Source organism: Cnephaeus nilssonii, assembly GCF_951640355.1.
Source record: "Cnephaeus nilssonii genome assembly, chromosome: 10".
Taxonomy (NCBI): domain Eukaryota; kingdom Metazoa; phylum Chordata; class Mammalia; order Chiroptera; family Vespertilionidae; genus Cnephaeus; species Cnephaeus nilssonii.
In genome coordinates, this window is record NC_137081.1 from 36,780,159 (window position 1) to 36,801,196 (window position 21,038).

Here is a 21,038-nt window from a genome sequence, read left to right on the forward strand (position 1 = left end):
AAATGCGCCGCCCTGCAGCTCCGGGCGCCGGAGCCGTCATCTTGGAACGGGGCGAAGGTGTCTGCGCAGACTCGGCACCGCCCGGGATCTCACTGGGAAGGACGGCGGGAACCTGCGTGGGAACTGCGGCGCTCGGGATGCTTTTGCTCGCGCCGTGAGTCTCCTGGTGTTTTGGTGTTTGAGTTTCGTGGACGCACAAGTCCTTTTATTCACGGTTTCTTTTTTCAAAAAAATGACTTTATTGATTAAGGTATTACATATGTGTCCTCATCCCTCCATTAACACCCCCCCCCCCCCCCCCACTCATGCCCTCACCCCCCTGGTGCTCATGTCCATTGGTTAGGCTTATAGTCACGGTTTCTTAACTAGCGGGAGTTTACCCCATACTCCGTCAGCTGTCAGCTTTTCCCAGGGACACCTGGAAAAGTTGGCGTGGAGAAGCTGTTGGTGCCCCTCCCAGTGTCGTTTTCTGGGCTTAGGGCTTGAAGCTCATTCTCAGCGCATATTTGCTATCGTCGCTATGCCATTTTTAAAAAATGTGTTATATAGCCCTAACCGGTTTGGCTCAATGGATAGAGCGTCGGCCTGCGGACTGGAAGGTCCCGGGTTCGATTCCGGTCGAGGACATGTACCTCGGTTGCGGGCACATCCCCAGTGGGAGGTGTGCAGGAGGCAGCTGATCGATGTTTCTCTCTCATCAATGTTTCTAACTCTCTATCCTTCTCCCTTCCTCTCTGTAAAAAAATCAATAAAATATATATATTTTAAAAATGTGTTATATAGACACAGTTTTACAATAGAGCATAAGTGATGCTTGCTGTTTTCTTACATACAAAATATAGTAAATAATGGAAGCTAACAGTAGACAAACACCGTGCACCCACCATACCGCGGAATCCTCTCCATAGGATCCCGACTGTCCTCCTAACCTCCCCGCCCCAACTTTCTGCTTTTCTTTAGAGCGTATTCAAATATCACACACACACATATTCTGTATATGTGTGCGCAAAAATAAATTGCTTAGTTTTGCTCACTTACTAACTTTATAAAAGTGATGTGCTACATGTATATATTGTGGGATGTTCTCTGGTTCATACCAAACTCATTATCCTCAAAATAACCCACCCATCCTCCCTCACTATTTCCTCTGGGGTTTCCTGAAATCCCAAATCCAGCAAGAATTTTGTAATTTGAGTGAGGCAATCACAGTCCCAGCAATAAATGGAACGTTCCCAAAGATCAAAATTTAAAACTACTTAAATTATTGACTCTCTCTTTTTTTTTTTACACGTGTATGGGTTGAACTGTGTCCCCAAAAAGATATGTTCAAGTCCTAACCTTCAGTACCTGTGAATGTGACCTTATTTGGAAATAGGGTGTTGGCAGAGGTAATCAAGTTCAGATGAGGTCATACTGAATTACCTCAAAGTTGGCAGCTTACACCAACACAAATTTATCTTTTACAATTCTGGGTGCCAGAAATCTGAAAGGACTTTTATGGGGCTGATTTCAAGGTGTCAGCAAAACTGGTTTCTTCTGGTGGCTCCAGGAGAGAATGTTTTCTTGCCTTTTCTAAAACTGGAGGCTAACCGTATTTCCTGGCTCTTAGAGGCTCTGTCTTCCCCCTTCAAAGCCGGCTGAGTAACATCTATGTCTCTGACACTGCTTCTATTTCTGTCATCACATGGCCTTCTTCTGTAGTAAAATCTTCCTCTGCCTCCCTCTTATAAGGACATTATTAGTAATTACACTTAGAGCCTACTCAGACAATCCAGGATAATCTTAACCATTCCAGTGACTAGTTTTGGTGATTAAGTTAATAATCACATCTGTACACGAGCCTTTGCTGTGTAAGAAAACATTCATAAAGGATCCAGAAATTAGTGTGGGAATATCTTTGGGGGCTATCATGCAGCCCACCACACCCAGCAATTCCCTTTTTAGAATTAAGGTCACAAGAAAGGTTCACCAATGAAGGAATTTCTACATAAATTTTTATCTAGCCAAGCAAAAGAACCTTATGTACCTGTTAAAAAGGTTCAGTTGCTTGGAGTGTTGTCTCATGCACCAAAAAGGTTGTGGGTTCGACCCCCCTGGGCGGGGCACCTCCTCGGCCCTGTGAGGACACAGCAGCAAGACTACCACATGTGAACCAGGAAACAGGCTCTCGCCAGACACCACATCTGCTGGCGCCTTGATCTTGGACTTCCCAGCCTCCAGACGCTGAGAAATAAATTTCTGTTGTTTATAAGTCACCCATTCTGTGGTATCTATACTAATAAAAAGGGTAATATGCTAATTAGGGTGGACATCTTCTGGGCGACCTTCCGGACATCCTTCTGGACAAAGCCGCAGCGGCTGCAAGGGCCAAGGCTCAGGCCAGCATTGGCAGCAGCAGCAGGGTAATGGGGGCGGTGCCTTCCCCTGATCCACCAGGTTGCCTCCTGCAGAGGGAGGCCAGACTGTGGTTTAGGCTGGGGCCAAGGCAGAGGCGGTTAGAGGCCATCAGGCCGGCAGGGAAGCAAGTTAGGGTCGATCAGGCCGGCAGGGGGCAAGTTAGGGATGATCAGGCCGGCAGGGGGGCAAGGTAGGGGCAATCAGGCTGGCAGGGGGGCAAGTTAGGGGTGATCAGGCCGGCAGGCAGGCAGGCAGAGGGGTTAGGGGAGATCAGGCGGGCAGGCAGGTGAGCAATTAGGAGCCAGCGGTCCCGGATTGAGAGAGGGCTGTCCGGCAGTTGGACATCCCCCAAGGGGTCCCAGATTGGAAAGGGTGCATGCCTGGTTGAGGGACCTATCCCTCCTGTGCACGAATTTCATGCACCAGGCCTCTAGTTCTATTATAACAGCCCAAATAGACTGAGGCAGGAGGTTAGGAATGTACAAAATATACAAATCCACTAATTGTAATTTGCATTATCTGACCTCTATAAATAATGACCAAAGCTATGTCTTTATAAATTAAAATAAATATTACATTTAGAAACATGTTTTTTTCTAATCATTTCATTATAGTAAACAACTGGCAGAAAGGGGGCAGCCAAATACCAAAAGAAGCATCAGTTTAGCTGCTGTTTCACCTATTATTTTTTACTCAATTAAACGGTTCTTATTACCTGTTGAAAGAGAAAAAGTAACATCAAAACTTATATAACCTGGGGAGGAATGCAACAATTTTTTTCCTTCATCCTCCCTCCCTTCTAATAAGCAATTTTTTGAATGCCTACTATAGGATACACCTGGTATAGATAAACAACACAGTAAAAATATCTGCCCTCATGGGAGTCCAAGTTTCGATGAGGAAAACAGTAAAATAAGTATATAGAATTTTGGTGATAATTAGGGCTATGCCATATGTAAAACAAGAAAGCTGGATAAAAATGTTAAGAGATGGGAGCAATTTTAAACAAGGTGACAGGGAAGGCTTTACTAAGAAGGTAATACTTGATGTTTCTGGGGGAAAGTGTCCTAGGTAGAGGGAACAGCAGATAATGAAATGGAACCTTGATTATGCATTTTCAAGGCATGCACAGCCAAGAGGCCAGTTTGGTTAAAACAGGGAGAGCGAGGGAGAAAGCAGTGGGCAATGAGTAGGTCAGAGAAGTAATGATGTGTGTATGTGGGAGGTGAGTGCTGGGTGATGTCTGACTAATCTCAATGATGTCATGGTTAGAATTTTCAAGTAGTTTAACTTGAGACTAATTCAGCATCTTCTCCTGACTTAAAATACTAGGATGTTCTATTGTATTTTCAATGCCAATTTACCCACTGTAATGCCAATTATAATATTTTACTTTAGCTTTTCATTTCTTAAAGTGGCCAAATAAATCTTTATAGAACTTAAACATTTATATTGCAAAATGTATAATTTTGTGTCCTGTCAACAGATTTTTGAACCCAGAATTTGACAACAAATAGGTACTGAATCTTTTAAAACAAATAACCTCAAAGAAATAAAGGTATTAAGGGAAAATAATACAATTTATTATTTTATTAAAGTATTTCAATACCTGGAAATAATAAAGGGTACAGTATAAATAAAGCTACAAAATAAGTCAAGCTTTACTTGAAATAGAAAAGTTTACATTATTTTAAAAGTATATCAATGGAAACAACCATAAATTTGTTAACTTCAAATGCCATTGTATGTATTGCAAGAACATAAAACTTTAAAATCTTCTGGTTTAAATTCTTAAATAACTACAGGGTGACTAAATATGTTCAGGATCCTTTGGGCAGAAAAATCAACTTTTTAAAATATGTTGCTTTCAGAGAGAGGAAGGGAGAAGGAGAGAGATAGAAACATCAATGAGAAAGAATCATTGCTTGGCTGCCTCCTGCATGCCCCTCTACTGGGGACAGAGCCGGCAACCCAGGCATGTGCCCTGATCGGAATCGAACCATGACCTCCTGGTTCATGGGTCCATGCTCACCTGCTGAGCCACACCAGCCGGGCTGCAATAACAATTTTCAAATACTATACTCCATATCCTCTGAAATCTTTAAGTTAATATAATGATCTAAATTTTGTCCAAAGGAACTTACGAAAAAAATTTCTCCAGTTTTCCAAAATTTTAAATATTTATTGGTTTTCAGTTCAAACTATATGACATCACAAACTTATATTAAAGCACAAAGTTAGCAAAACATTTAAAAATATTAACCTCAAATAAATATAATTTTATCATATATCCCAGTACCATTTTTCTGCTCATCTTTCTCAAGTTGCTAGGAAGGCTCTATTATTTCTTTCCAATGTTTAAAAACAAATGATACTTTCATTTCTTCTTTGCTTTAAAAAATGGTAGAAAATTCTATTTTAAAATAGAGGTAAAAACTCCTTAAAATATTATTCCATATATCCCAAGAAACTAGAAACACCAATCAGAAAGGATATATGCACCCCTATGTTCATAGCAGCACAATTTACAATAGCTAAGATTTGGAAACAGCCTAAGTGCGCATCAGCAGATGAGTGGATTAAAAAACTGTGGTACATCTACACAATGAAATACTACACTGCTATAAAAAGGAAGGAACTCCTACCATTTGCAACAGCATAGATGGTCCTGGAGAGCATTATGCTAAGCGAAATAAATCAGTCAGAGAAAGATAAATATCACATGATCTTGCTCATTTGTGGAATATAATGAACAACATAAACTGATCCAGAGACAGAGAAGCATCGATCAGATGCTCAAACCTCAGAGGGAAGGTAGAGGAGGGTGGGGGTAAGGGAGAGATATCAACCAAAGGACTTGTATGCATGCATATAAGCCTAACCAATGGACACAGACAACAGAGGGGTGAGAGCATGAGCAGGGGTGGAGGGGGGCAATGGGGGAATAAGGACAGTTATGTAATACCTTAATCAGTAAAGAAAGGAAAAAATATTCCCTTTCCTTCAAAACAGACCTATATTTGGTATACATTTTTAAATTTATAATACATGAGATAAAGAATTATAATGATAACATTCCTTTTTATAAATAATCAGGTGTGACAGAGTGACATATCCATGGGAAACACAATAAACGTACTATATACATATTTCCCATCATTGCCTTACATAGTACCCCTATTTTAAAAGAGTGAGTTATTTATTGGTCTATTTTAAATACAGCAAACTATTATCACTATATATATATATAAAGAGCCAGTGTCTGTAACATCCAAAATGACCAAAGGCTTGATGGAATGCCAGGCTGCACACGCAGCATGCCGAGCGGGCTAAACTGCTGACCTCTCAGAGAGAGAGAGAGAGAGAGAGAGAGAGAGAGAGAGAGAGAGGCGGGGACTTGCAGGAGGCTGCCTCATAGCACCCTGCATCCCTCCATGACCGACCACTGCGACTCCAAGCCAGCAAGGGCCGCCTCCAGGCTGTAGCCCCAGGTCCCTCGCCCACACCCCAGGCCAAGAGCGTGGTGCTGGGCAGGGGTGCCCAGGGGTCCGGGAATGCAATGCAAGGGGCTGGAGTGGCGTGGGGGGGGGGTGGGGGGGTGGGGAGCTGTGCTTTCACCGCCAAGTTTCCAGCTTCTGCCCCGCACATCCCTCGGTGGCTCAGCTCCTGCCTACGTGCTTGCTGGGCAGGCCCGACTGCACCGGGGAGTAAGCCATGGCGATTGGAACGGCCACTTCCTGAGACAGGATGGCCGGGCTGTGGCAATTCACGAGGGCGACAAGGCCCGTGGGACACGCGCAGCCCTCGGATGGCAGGGGCGGCTGGCCGAGCCGAGTCTGGCTTCTGTGGGGCCGGTGGGAGCCCAAGGCCACCCAGCCCCCACAGGTCCCAGGCCAGACGGTGGCTCAGCAGCGAGTGGTGGCTCCATGCATGGTGCCTGGGGGCGGCCGCAAGCTGCTGCGACCCCGCCCCACGCTTCAGGGAGTGGGAGGAGGCTCGTGGCCACCGGGCCCCTAGGCCGCACTGCCTGCGCCAACACCTGCCAGGCTGGCAGGGTCCAGAGCCAGCGAGCTGCTCCCGCCCCCCGGTGGTGGGACAGGGAGGAGGGCGCTGGGTGCAGGGAGGAGACCTCAGGCGGGATCCTCCCGGCTTGGGGAAGGGGCCCGGCTTGGGTCTGGTGGGGAGCTTAGGAAGTCTGGCTGAGCAGGCTCTGGTTCATACCAACTCTTACTCTGCCATCTTCCTCCAGCTCTCCAAGCTAGCCCCCTGCCCCACCTGCCCAGGGGAATGGGCTCTGGGAAACCTCCCCAAGCCAGACTGTGGACCCGGAGACCTCGAGGAAGAGTGCCCGGCGGGGCCTGGGCAGGGGCCGGTGCAGAACTATCAGGGCAGAGCTGCTTCAGTGTCTCGGTGAAGTTTGCAACAAACCCAAGGAGGAAACCGAGAGGGGAAAGGCCAGGCGTGAATTCCCAGTGCTTTATCCACTTGAAAACAGCCCCGCTTGGATGTGAGGCGGCTGTACGTTCAGTTAAGTGAGGGAGATGAACCCCACCGTTGCTGGGCTCCTGTAGGTCCAAGGCCCGAGCGTCCACCACGACAAGGAAAGAACGGAGGTGGGGGCCGGAGGAAGGGAGGACAATTGAAGGAAACCATGTCTAGACTTCCCCCAGCCCCCTCTCTCTTTCCGCTGCCTACAAAAGCCCCAGGCCCGGCCACAGTTCTGTCTCCACCTTTTAGTCCCCTATTCTCCAACCACAGAGGAAAGTAATAAGGAAGGAGTCCATGCTGCCTCCAGAAAGTATCTATATACCTGATCGGCCGGTTGCCTCCCACAGAGGGAGGCCAGACTGCGGCTTAGGCCCGCTCCCCAGTAGGACATCCCGTGAGGGCTCCTGGACTGTGAGAGGGGGAAGGCGGGGTTGAAGGACCCCCCCATCCACCCAGTGCATGAATTTTCGTGCACCGGTCCACTCGTTTTAAGAAAAATAAAACAGATGCTCAAAGCACTTCTGTAGGTGATACAGAAGATGTGAGCTTGCACCATAACCAGATCACTACAGGCAACAGCTAAGCACACAAAATACAGATATAAGTAATATACTACCCGTTATGAACAAGTTCTATTCAGGCTTCATGTTACAACATTTAATGGCTGAAAACTGAACAGCACCTAGCAAAAGAAAATGTGTTTAAATAAATGCTTTTATGTGAATGGAAAAGGTTCACCCTGCAAACCCTCAGCAATACTGACTACAGAAACAACACCAGTCTCATGTTTAAGAGGATTCTGTCTGCCTTGGTTAGCTTCAGACAACTCACTGTAGGTTGATTACATTTATACTGCTTTTCAACAGAAGCAAAGTTCATAGTTTTGCATGTGATAGCATCTTATCAAGCTATAAGCAATCTGGAAACATAATTTGCATTTATCACGTCTGTTTGCTCCTGGCAGCACAGGAAGGCCTACTTTCTCAAATGCACAGCTGTGCTCAATGAGCACTTTCCAACTTACATATGGGAGTATGCTAGCTCTCTAGAATATGTATTTAAGAAGAGCCGACTTTCTTAATAAAATCTTAATGGCTATGATATTTTCTAAGTCATGAAAGGTTGCTTGAAAGCTATTAAATAATTTCATAATTATATTAATTTTAAGTACACTTTATTTTGAATAAGTCAAAGAATATCTTTAAGCAAATTTATAATGTGGAGGTCAGCCTTGCCAATATGGAGACTTTATTTTTATTTTATTTTTAAAAATATATTTTATTGATTTTTTACAGAGAGGAAGGGAGAGGGATAGAGAGTTAGAAACATCAGCCGCCTCCTGCATACACCCCACTGGGGATGTGCCCGCAACCAAGGTACATGCCCTTGACCGGAATCGAACCTGGGACCCTTCAGTCTGTAGGCTGACGCTCTATCCACTGAGCCAAACCAGTCAGGGCTGGAGACTTTATTTTTAAAAAACAAACCATTCAAAGCCTCTGGCCAGAGGTAAAAATTGTAAATAATTTTAGGCTTTCTAACAATATATTTAAATTTTCTTATAAAACCATAACTCTTGTTTCCTTAAAATATGTTATCTAGTAAGATATTGAACTAGAATACAGATCATTGAACAAATGACAACTAAAAAACAAATTTTCAGTACAAAATGTTTTTCCACAGACCCAAGAAGATAAAAAAATTATGCCTGGGACCCAAAAAACAGAATGCTAGGGATCCAAGATGAAAAACACACAATGCAAGAGACTAGAGCACCTAATTAAAGAACCATAAGCTCACAATAATGCAAGAGAAAAAATCCACACAAAAACTTATAAATAAATGCAGGGTATATAATTAAATTTTAAAAATAAAAATAAAAAGTGGGTACAAAAGGACATAAAAATTTTGTGAATACTGTAACCACTATGTAAATATTGTGTAAACCTTCACATTTTGGTTGCCTCTTTTGGAAGGTTTACGGTATTGGTTGTTGTTTTTTTTTTAATATATATATTTTTTATTGATTTCAGAGAAAAAGGAAGAGATAGAAACATCAATGGTGAGAGAGAATCATTGACTGGCTGCCTCCTGCACACCCCCTACTGGGGATCGAGCCGGCAACCTGGACATGTGCCCTGAACTGGAATCGAACCCGGAACCCTTCAGTCTGCAGGCTGATGCTCTATCCACTGAGCCAAACCAGCTAGGGCATGGTATTGGTTTTTAATCTTAAATTATTTATGAAGAAATTTATCTCCTTCTGAAATGGTAAGTCAGGTAGCATTTCAAGTTTTTTCCTTCCTGGATACAGTTGCTGGAATAGAAAAGTCTTAATCACTGATTTAACCTTTCCATGCTCTAACATAGATTTTTAAATTTAAGCATTTTTCCTTCTACAGAAATCAATTATTGGTAATACATTGTTATTCTCCCTTAGCAAATCAAAGAAGCATTTAATCACACATTATAATACCAAAGAAAACATGATATAATTTAAAAAATTATTTATATGCTATCTCAGGACAATCCATTGACTTTCATTTTCACTAAAAAAAAAAAAAAGCAAGAGAAAAGGAAGTTTTTAACAGTCTACTCTCTAAAAAAGGGGAAAGGTGGTTATAGAGGCCAACTGAGAAACTAGTTGTCCATCATCTGCTAGAATGTAACTCATGAACTGTTGTCTCCTTCTAATTCCTGTATTTTGTCAGACTTATTGCTTTCTTTGCCCTCTTGGTATGTACGAAGCTGTTCCATGAAGCCAGCATTTGGACATATGGAAGGCCTTGCATTTTTCACCAGAGAAAAAGCAGTGGTAAATGAGATTTCTTCAGAATTCATCAGGAAGCCTATTACAATTGCAGCTGCCCTGGAAACCCCTGCATTGCAATGGACTAGAACCACTCCATCCTGCAATAAAAATAAAACAAAACTCCTCATTATTAATTTAAGAAAGGTTATTAAATCAATAGTACATTCTTACACTATTAAAAATTATAAAAAACTAGAGGCCCAGTGCACCTATTCGTGCACATTGAAAGGAAATTAATTAGAAGGTGGCCGGCGGGACAGGGCTGGGTGAGACAGGCCGGACACACCCTGGAGCCAACCTCACGCGGTCCCTCCCCCACCAGCTGCACCTGTGGAGGCGCTGGGGCTTGAAGGGCATTTGCGAAGTAAGCGGGGTCCCTCTGGCAGGTGGGGTCCCTCGGCTTGGCCTGCGGGGATTGGGCCGAAATCCGCAGTCTGACATTCCCCAAGGGGTCCCGGAGTGCGAGAGGGCACTTTGTAAAGTTGCTGTCACTCGGCAGCTCCTGTGTTGAGCGTCTGCCCCCTGGTGGTCAGTGTGCATCATAGCTACTGGCCAGTTGGCCAGTTGGCCAGTCGTTTAGCCTTTTATATATATAGCTATTCATCCTGTCAATTTATTCAATTATCAAAATACAATTCATTGTAAGGAAAGAATGGAAAAACCAATCAATCAACCAACACCTCCTCTTTCCAACTGCTAGGATTGAAGTGCTTTGATGAGGTGTTTGGAATTCTGAAACAGTATCCTTTGTTAAACTGAAATAATCCAGTCAAGTACACATAAAAGCCTAATGAAGAAAACATAATCATAAACTAAACAGAAAGCCTGAGATATTCCATGTACACATAGTGTTCCCATATAGATAGTGGCATTAGTTTGGAAATCTCTGTGTAAAATGATCAGCAAGGAAAACAATTTTCTACCTTTAGGTATATTCTGGAGGGAAGTTGGACAGCAGTCTGGTGATTGGGGGGGTTGAAGTGTAGGAGGATATAGGGGGGATAAATGGTGATGGAAAAAAATTTAAAAAATAATCTAAACTTATGATGTAGTAAAATGACACAAATAGCTCATGACAATGTGAAGTAGAAAAGGTAACTAGACACCAGCATGAGGTCAATAAATGAATAACGTTTCAGGTAACTTGAAAATGATACTTTGCAAGTGAAAAGAGACACAGTGTAAGACCAAGGCTGATGGGGGTAATATTGCATTAATAATGAATGTGATAGATCTGATGGAACGCCACTGATACAGGTTGGCTTGCTTCAGGCTTTTAAAAAGTTAATGTTCTGAATGAAATGTAGTGAACTGTGGGACACACTACAGAACTAGACATTTTAGTTACTTAATTTCCTGATTCTTCTTTTGGTAAAAGATTGAAACAGAGGAAGGGGAAAAAAACAAAACTTAGAGAACTAAAAACTCTCTACCCAAAGCATATATTAGCAATACTATGTTTATAGCTCATTGACTTATTTTACTTTTGCAAGGCAGTTTTCTCAGATTCATAAATCTGTTGCAAAATTCCTTTCCTAGATCTGTTGTAACAAATTTGCAAGTGCATCTCATTTCAAGAAATCCAAGTGATCCACAACAAAATTAGTTAATATTTTGAAAATCCTCATATCAAAAAGACAATTTCAATTGTTTTCTTATCCTATATAATAAAAGGCTAATATGCAAATCGACCAAACGGCAGAACAACTGGTCGCTATGATGCGCACTGACACCAGGGGGCAGATGCTCAATGCAGAAGCTGCCCCCTGGTGATCAGTGCGCTCCCACAGGGGGAGCAGTGCTCGGCCAGAAGCTGGGCTCACAGGCTGGTGAGTGCAACGGCAGTGGCAGGAGCCTCTCCCATCTCCGTGGCAGCGCTAAGGATGTCTGACTGATGGCTTAGGCCCGCTACCCAAGGGCTTCTGGACTGCGAGAGGGCACAGGCCAGGATGAGGAACCCCCAACCCCCAGTGCATGAATTTCGTGCACCGGACCTCTAGTATGTGTGTATATCTATCTATCTATCTATCTATCTATCTATCTATATATATATATATATTGAGTCATTTCCGGATATTAACTTTTTGTACAAGAAAAGCAAAACACAAATACTCACTATACACATATGAAACTTTTCTCACTTTGTACAATAGTTCATTTTGATGAGACTAAAGGTATTTTAAAATCATAGTATAATATCTGATGAAAACTTTCAAATTAACTTCTTTTTAAAAAATATGTTTTTATTGATTTGAGAGAGAGAGAGAGGAAGGGAGAGGAGGGAGGAAGGGATGGAGGAAAGGAAGAAAGGAGATCATTAAACAAAATTCAATTAAACTGGAGTCTAATGTTAACTGTCATTAATAATCAGGTGTTCCTGGAGAGTTAACTTTTTTCTGTAAGTGCTTCTACATTCCCATCTACTCATCTCACATAAAGTTTGTAAGAATTACATGCTGATTAAAAATGATGTCATTTCAGTCTAATTATGGGTAACAGCCAAAGCAGAAGCCCGACCTGTCAGCATGTTGACTTGGATCCAGTACCAAGATCAAAGTATTATACCATCAGTTGGTCTTCTACTATAGTCAGAGACGCAATGAAGAGCTTCTTATCAGCATTTTCATACAATCTCAGAAAAGCAATACCCATTCAGTCCTTAGAGCACCCTAAAATTCTATTGTTAAAATGCACAGATTCACAATCCCTACTGTGGCCACAAAAATAAATGCATACTAATTTTCATAAATATATTAACAGAACTAGAGCTACCTCTATCCTGCAGTCCACTTGATTAGCTTACAAATTGATCAGTGGGCAGGTGGGTTATAAACTGTCAGAGGAAATCTAAGTACATACATACACGGGCATAGGAAGAGGAGGAATTAATTTTAAAAATGAATATATCATTGAGAAAAGAGCAATTAGAGAACTAAATAGTTGTAGGAATTCATGAAATATTGTTGGAGAGGAGATTTCATAATGGTTCTTTACATATTCAGTACAAAAAGAATAAAAACTAAGTAATGGACCCATATTTTAAAATTTCTGCTTTTGAAGAACTTTGGATCAAAACAAAACAAAACTTACCTTCATTTTTGCTTGTTCAATAAATTCAAAACATTCTGGAAAATAAGACAGGATATTGGTTTCGGGCAGATCCAGTATAGAAATGCTCTTATATATAAAGTCACTGAGGAAAGCATTTTCAACTCCATATGCAACATTGAGAATATGAGTCACCTTAAAGATAAAAAAATAAAGGATGATTTAAAAAATTCTCGTGAAGTAGGTTAATTAAAAAGAGGCTGGGATGTTGAGATCTGTAACAAGAATACACAATTTAAGCATGATGTGTACGTAAATAATATTTCCTCAAGAAAGCCTGATCTGATGCTTCATCCCTCACCGAGGCGCTATTTCTATATATTTCCATAGCATTCTCTACTTTTCCTATTATAACCCTTTCTCCTTAGAGATTGTTTGTCTCCTTCATTGTATTAGAAACTCCACCAGTTGTTTAACTTACTCACTATTATTATTATTTTAAATTTAAATTCTTTACTGTTTAAAGTATTACATGAGTCTCCTATTTCCCCCATTGACCTCTCCCCCACCACCCTCCCCCCAAATATATTCTTATTGATTTCAGAGAGGAAGGGAGAGAGATAGAAACATCAATGATGAGAGAAAATCATTGATCGGCTGCCTCCTGCAAGCCCTCTGCTAGGGATTGAGCCCGCAACACAGGCATGTGCCCTTGACCGGAATCAAACTCAGCACCCTTCAGTCCACAGGCCGACGCTCTATCCACTAAGCCAAACTGGCAAGGGCACTTATTCACTATTATAAGTAAGCACTGTGAATGAGCAGTGACCTTGGCACAGAAAGTACTTAAAATATTTGTTTAATAAGTCAATGGATGTCCATATAAAAAACTTAAGTAAGGGAAGTGTGTCAGCAGCACAAACTTCCCTTTTGATAATTATTTCCTCTTTGTAAGCACATGGTTCTCCAGTGTGGATGCACATTAGAATCACCTGGTGAGCTTTTAAAACTATCAAACCCAAAGGCTCTGATGAATTAGTGTGGGTGAAACATGGGATGGCTCTGAAAGATTTTCTTTCAAATGGTGCACATAAGCAACCTCCTACTCCATATATGCATTCAAGCCCTTTCCTAGAGCCCACCAAGCATATGGAAGGAGCCATGGAAAGTCCTCTAAGAGAATCCAAAGGCTACAAAGACAAGAAAAATGAGTCACTGTTTCTTGTCATAACATGCTTCTCATTGTATTTATTATTTTTTAGCATATGTCTTAGTTTTTTTAAAAAATATTTTTATTGATTTCAGAGAGGAAGGGAGAGGAAGAGAGAGATAGAAATATCAATGATGAGAATCATTGATTAGCTGCCTCCTCCATATCCCCTACTGGGGATCAAGCCCAAAACCCAGGCATGTGCCCTGACTGGGAATCTAACGACGACTTCCTGGTTCATAGGTCGACACTGAGCCACACCAGCCAAGCTGCATCTTAGTTTCAGAGAGGAAAGGAGAGGGAGAGGTAGAAACATCAATGATGGAAATCATTGATCAGCTGCCTCCTGCAAGCCCCCTACTGGGAAACTGAACCTGAAACCCAGGCACGTGACCTGACCAAGAATCAAACCGTGACCTCCTGGTTCATGGGTCGATGCTCAACTACTGAGCAACACCGGCCAGGCAAGAGCAACGATTTTTACTGGAAGGTGGAACAAAGTGATTTGGAAGAGGCAGGGAGTATCCAAAAGAAAGCAACCCTGCCTCTCACCCATGAAGTAAATGAGTGCTAGGCCCCTTTCTAGGTTCAGGAGACACAGAAATGAGCAAGGAGTAAGATCCTTGCTTTTAAAATCAGATTTTGAGATGAGAATACATTCTCTGAAACAATTCAAATGAGGCAATGCGGCGAGTTGGGAGGCAGCAACATGAGTCAGGGTAGGCCTTCCTGAAGGTATTACTTTTCAACTGAGACCTTATGACACAGTAGGCCATACTTAGATCAGGGCAAGGGGACTGCAAGTTCAGTAATCTATTCCTTCTGGTCCCGTAACACTCTGTTCTCCTATAGCTCTTCACACCTCTGCTTTGTATTATTATCCTCAGTAAACATATTTTCCCCTTTTTATACATGGTGCCAGGAAACATTTTTTTTTTTTTACCTTGTGCTTTTTCAGTGTATCCAGATCATGAGCAGCATCTTGTGACCCTATAAGAAATAAGTCGTATCACCTTGAACATGAAAATAATCATCTTGACTTTTTATCCAGTTTTTGCAACAATTCTGTTATTTATTTATTTATTTATTTTAAAAACAACAACTTGGGAGGACTTCATTCCAACTTTCTGAAAGACAATTTGGTGATAGCTATAAAAATACTCATGTTGTATATACTCTTGGACTGTGATTTCCCACTTCTAGGAATTTGTCCTAAAAGTTCTGGATGTTACAAAGATCAGCTATTAGGATGTCCATCATAGTATTGTTTGTGATACCACAAAAATAAAACAAACAACCCAATAATAGGTTGTTTTTAATCTAGGTTTTTTTAAAAAAAGCCCAATAATAGGGATTGGGTTAAATAAAAGATGGTTCAATTGTGTAGTGAAATATATACAGATATTAGATAGGGCATGGAAATATATTCCCAATATATTAGGTAATAAAAGCAGGTTACAATATACCATCATCCATTTTTGTAATAACAAAAAATGTGTATGCTTAAAATGGGACAGGAAGTATAGAGAACAAAATGTTAAAAGTAGGATTACAGGTGATTTTTTCCTTCTTTCTGCTCATTTGTATTTTTTACAAAAAATATTTGTTTTGAAATTTTTTTAAAAAAAGAATATCTTTAAAAAGACTTAGTACCAGCTGGTTTGGGAACACCCAGTAGATTAAAGCAAGCACTGCGGGTCTATAGAATTCCACCCACATTCTGTGCACCACTAGCGCTGTATCCTTTTGCAGTTTCTTCCTGTCAAAGTTTGCTTTCCAGATTTCCCACACTTGGAAGATGACTCTAGTTAATAAGCAAATTCTTACAAGTGAATAACTAGTTAAAATAAAGTGAAAAAAAATACAATGAAAAAATAGGATATTTATTATTCAAGTATTTTACTTTCCTGAATTGGGTTTTATTTCCATAAACAATGTTTTTCTTACCTTACCTATCTGGGAAATCTGCCAGCTTCTCTGACATGGTTTTAGGTAGCTGAAAGGCCAGTAAGTGGGCTGGTTGGTCAATATTCTCTTGGTAATACAAAGCTCACAGGCTCCTCACTGAGCTTTATTTTGCTTAAAAGTTAGCCTATCAAAATATTAACATTTGTTAAAGCTGAATGATAGATACACAATTGCCTGTTATAGTACTGTCTGAAATTTTCTATGCATTTGAAATACTCCATAATTAAAATAATTCTCAGCTCTCTATCAGAAGTCCTTCCCATCTCCAGAGAGGGGAAATGGGATAAAAAAAATTAATTGAGCCGAAACCGGTTTGGCTCAGTGGATAGAGCGTCGGTCTGCAGACGGAGGGGTCCCAGGTTCGATTCCGGTCAAGGGCATGTACATTGGTTGCGGGCACATCCCCGGTAGGGGGTGTGCAAGAGGCAGCTGGTCGATGTTTCTCTCTCATCGATGTTTCTGGCTCTCTGTCCCTCTCCTTTCCTCTCTGTAAAAAGTCAATAAAATATATTAAAAAAATAAAAATTAAAATTAATTGAAATGTGATGGTTTAAGATGTATTCATTTTTTAAATAATTCTACTTTGACAAGTCCTTACCAAAAAAAAAAAAAAAGAAAAAAAGAAAAAAGAAAAAGAAAAAGAAACATGCAATAGAAATTCTTTCCTATTTTCACCCTAAACTGTCATTATTATATTTATCAAAGCTGGATACTTGATACTTTGATCATTTCCATTACACACACACACCCACCCACACACACATCAAAAGGAACAGGTCTATTATACTTTAGAGTTGTCTGCCATATTTTGAAAGTGACTTCCAGAATATGAGTATGTTGATATGAATTTAGTATTCTTTTTTAAAATATTTTTTTATTGATTTCAGAGAGAAAGTGAATGTGGGTGAGATAGAAACATCAATGATGAGAGAGAATCATTGATTGGCTGCCTCCTGCATGCCCCACACTGGGGATGGAGCCTGCAATCTGGGCATATGCCCTGATTGGGAACCGAACCAGCGACTCTTCAGTGCCCGACTAACTGAGCCACACCAGCTAGGACAACATTTTCTACTTTTACAAATGAAGTTCAACTGAAGAAAAGTCCTTGTTGTAAAAATATAATCTGCAAAGCCTAGGACAAAAATTCTCACTAACATCTTTTAGCAACCTGTCAGATAGTTCAAGGGCCTATATGAGTTTTTTGAAAGGTAGACGCTTGTTTGAATTTATGAACTAACTGGAAAAGACAGATTATACTTTTAAAAGACAGAATATATTTTAAACTTATATTTCAGAAAGACAGATTATATTTTATATAAATATATGTATTATATTTAGCTCTCCATTGTCTTTATTCTCCACCAAAAACAAAAGTTAATTGGCACGTAGTGCTGGGTTGGAGTTGTGTAGTTTTGAAGAGGTGAAAGAAGCTGTTGGAGGCAACCTAGAAACAACCCCCATCTCCAGAAAGAAACCTAGCCTGGTCCGATACAACCCCTGCATCATTCATGTGGAAGAACTTTAGATGTAACCATCCACGGTCCCTCAGGAATAAGGCACTTGTAACTAAGCAGGAAAAGGTCCCTCTTCCTCTCAGAAGAAAGGAGGTTGTGCCTGATGAAAAGATCTCATTTCCTGGTCCAGAGAGGGGACCAGATAAGGACCCGTTTCACAAGCCCCTCCAGACTCTCCCAGGGTCCTGGGAAGGATCCCAATGCCAATATGAGAACACTACCTTGATCAGCTCACTTTGGATATGTCTAGATAAAAAGTAATAATAAGCAAAATGTAAAATTCTCCAATAATTTCAAACCATTATTACTACAATGGGAGCCAAATAACTGAAAAATGTGCCCGGATATATATCCTTTCCTAGGTGTGCAAGTCCTGGGTGAAGTTTCCAGACTAGCTAGATAAACTCACTTAATTTTTCACTACTGCAGAAACTAGTTGGAAATATTTATTTGGTGAATTTAAAGATAGCTCATGTAACAATTCATATAATACACAACACAAACACAACTCATTGGTTTCAAAAATCTTTCACACACACATACACACACAACACAAAAGCCCTTTTACAACAACCTCAGAACAACCCTATGAGATAAGCAGATACTGTTACTTCAGCTTTATAGATGGCTTTTAGGAGGACCAGAGAGGAAAAATGACTTGCACTAGTTCATTTAGTTAAGTTAGAGGCACAGAGGAACTGAAAACCTGGACTCCCTGAGGGAGTCTGTATGTTCACAGAGAGCAGGAGTCAATCAGACTTGAGCTTGATGTCCAGTTATTAAATACTGGTGTTTTAACCTTGTGCAAATTACTTAACTGATCTTAAATCCAGTTCCCATCTGAAAAATGGAGCTGATGATCACTACTTCAGAGTTTTTAAAAGGAGTGAGATGCTGTGTGTATTTGGCTATTTCTGACTCCCAGTCCAGGGCTTTCACTCAAGAATGGCTTGGCTGCATAAATACTGACAAATTTATTCATCTTTCCAATTCTTAATTTCTCTACTCATAAATGAAAAAGAATTCAAACTAACTTGAAAAAATTGTTGACTATTTTTTTAAGACTACTGTACCATAGTCTTGCCAAGCTAACAAGTTTATACATTTATAACTGTGCTTCGTTTGCTATTTGTGGACTAATCTTCGTATAGAAAAATCAGTATTTTCCATAATACAAAAAGCCATAAAACCATCAGACTCATAGCTATAAAATAAATTCCACCTTTTCCTTAACATTCTATAAACAACCACCATGGACAGATGTGGTCACAGGAAGCAATGCCTTCCTTACAGTTCGTAACAGCAGAACAGGCAAACAAGCACTTGACTATTTCAAGTACTATTCTATAACTTTAAATTGAAACTTGAAGTTTTTTCCTAATAAAAGCATTCTTTTTCATTTGGTTTTTAAAAACTATATCCTTTTATAATAACACCTCCCCCCCCCTCCACATTAGTGTGTTATTCTCCAGAGTTAGAAAAACAGGAAGAAATTTTTCCTAAAATTCAAATACCAGGTGCTATGTGCTACTAGAAGCTATACTTTCTATGGGGGCAGAAACTTCTCTAGCTAGTTGATGGAAGTCCCGTGTCCAAAAAAAGGAAACGTTTTAACTTTTTCGGCAGGACAGCTGATAATACAAACTATTAATATATTAAGGTAAATAATGATAAAATAATATGATCAAAGGACTCAATGACAAATCGATATACTCACCCACGAGCAACCATGGCTTAATAACGCCAACTTGCAGGTCCAAGCTAAGATCCTGCACATAACCACAACCACCCCCACTGCTCGGCTCTACTTCTTCCACAACATGAATTCTGGCATCTTTCCATGTTTCTATAATTTTCTTTCCAGTTAGCGTTGTCACCCTGGTGCATTGCTTCCTGAGATTATTCCGGGAGAATGCTTTAATTTCCTGGTTAAGGGAGTGCATTACATGAGCAGTGACTGGGAACAAATACAAGCAAATCCAGCCAGCACAGAAGAGGGCTGAACTGCTTGGCCCTTAGTGCTCGGGTAACAAATGCAGCCCCAGGAGTGCACAGCCCGCCAGGTGACAACAGCGGCAACACCGGGAGACAGAGACTTCCGGCTCCTCCTCCCCTCCTGCCCCCCCCCCCCCCCCCCCGCGCCTCAATGTAAGACAAACTTTGATTGGCCTTTGAGAAGCGGGCGCCGATTGGATGCTCTTGGGCCAACGGAAAGCCTGCGTTTTCCTTGCAGGTTCAAGGAATCCGCTAGTGTTTTCTCTCTACTGCTGTTTAAATCTAGCTTTATTTTCACGCAGAATGGTAAAATAGAAGACTGAATTGGAGAGAGGGCTGGTATTTCGAGCTCTTTAAAAGCAGTGATTTTCTATCTAGGTGGGCGGGTGTCACTTGTAGTGAATGATATGGGTTGACCTGGGTATTGCGCCCGCTTTATGGTGCAAACCTCCCTGCTTCGAAGAGCCTTCCTTTCCTGCCCGCCTGCTTTTAGTCTAATCCAGGGGGGCTACAGCAGACATTCAAAGTTATTTCTCACTTTCTGCCCTTCATACTTCCTCTTGTTGCTGTTACTGCCCAGAGGGACGTTTACTAGATTAAAAACTATTTGTAAAAAGGAGATATATGTACTACTATATGTAATACTTTAAACAATTATATATATATATATATATATATATATATATATATATATATATATATATATATATACACATATATATACATACACACACACACACACACACATATATATAAAATAAAAACTACTTGTGAAATAAATTTAAATCTGCAAAAATACAAAAATACTTCTCTTTAAAGTTTTTAAATTGTTTCTGTATGCAGATTGACAAGAACTTAAACATGTATTTTCTGACTTCCCTCCTACATTTTCAACCATCAGTAAAACTGCCGAAGAGCCTTTTATGCAGTAAATATATACACACACTGTAAGAAGCATTGCAGCAAGTCCTTCCACAGGGTCGCAGAAATTCAAGCTTGCATACATCCAAATTTACAAAACAATTATAGAATGATGATTCTGATTGCAGAAGGATGATTTTTTTTTCCTGCAAAAGAAATAATAAAATTCCTTTGGAATTTTCCTTTCCACACATTGGATTTAATGAAAACATTCTCCAACACCATACATTAAAAGTTTTGTTGGGTTGAAACTCTCTAATGTAAAATTAAAATAAAACAAATTTCTCCCTATTGAAAACAATGATATATCAGCCCAGGCTCTCTACAGGGCACACTCTAAAATGATGAATTGAAAAATTTATTTGCATAACTTAAACAATCACAGGTTCATAAAAAACAACTCTAACCACAAATCATTCCATATGTTTATCATAAATGAAAAAAAAAAGACCAACTATTGAGCTAGGCATTGTGCTTATAAGTAATTTTCAGATAGTCAGTGTTATCCATCTGGTATTTAATGATGCTTTATATACATTATTCCATTGCATTTCATACAAGCCTACTATATACACAAAGTGGGCAGATATTATGACCACCTGACGTTTGTAGGCACGTTAGCCGTACACTGCATCGTATGAGATATGGAAGCCGAAGGCCTATTCAAACACCTTTGCTGTCT

The 21,038-nt window shown here is 40.5% G+C and overlaps 1 protein-coding gene across 1 annotated transcript; it reads right to left on the reverse strand.

Moving 5' to 3' along the window:
- Positions 1-6,162: 6,162 nt before the first annotated feature.
- On the reverse strand, positions 6,163-19,510 carry DUSP19 (dual specificity phosphatase 19). The gene is made up of 4 exons (XM_079783073.1): positions 19,158-19,510; positions 14,899-14,945; positions 12,788-12,940; positions 6,163-9,795 (listed from the first exon to the last, which is right to left on the reverse strand). The coding sequence occupies exons 1-4, from the start codon at positions 19,381-19,383 to the stop codon at positions 9,556-9,558; spliced, it is 666 nt and encodes a 221-aa protein (XP_079639199.1). The 5' UTR covers positions 19,384-19,510; the 3' UTR covers positions 6,163-9,555.
- Between the last annotated feature and the right edge of the window lie 1,528 nt (positions 19,511-21,038).

What these genes read in the sequence shown, in the direction of transcription:
- DUSP19 (XM_079783073.1), bottom strand. Translation starts at nt 19,383, where the DNA reads ATGCACTCCCTTAACCAGGAAATTAAAGCATTCTCCCGGAATAATCTC. An exon ending in TAAGCCATGGTTGCTCGTGG is followed by an intron (nt 14,946 to 19,157) that starts GTGAGTATATCG and finishes TATTTCTTATAG; the next exon opens with GGTCACAAGATGCTGCTCAT. An exon ending in TTGAACAAGCAAAAATGAAG is followed by an intron (nt 9,796 to 12,787) that starts GTAAGTTTTGTT and finishes TTTTTATTGCAG; the next exon opens with GATGGAGTGGTTCTAGTCCA.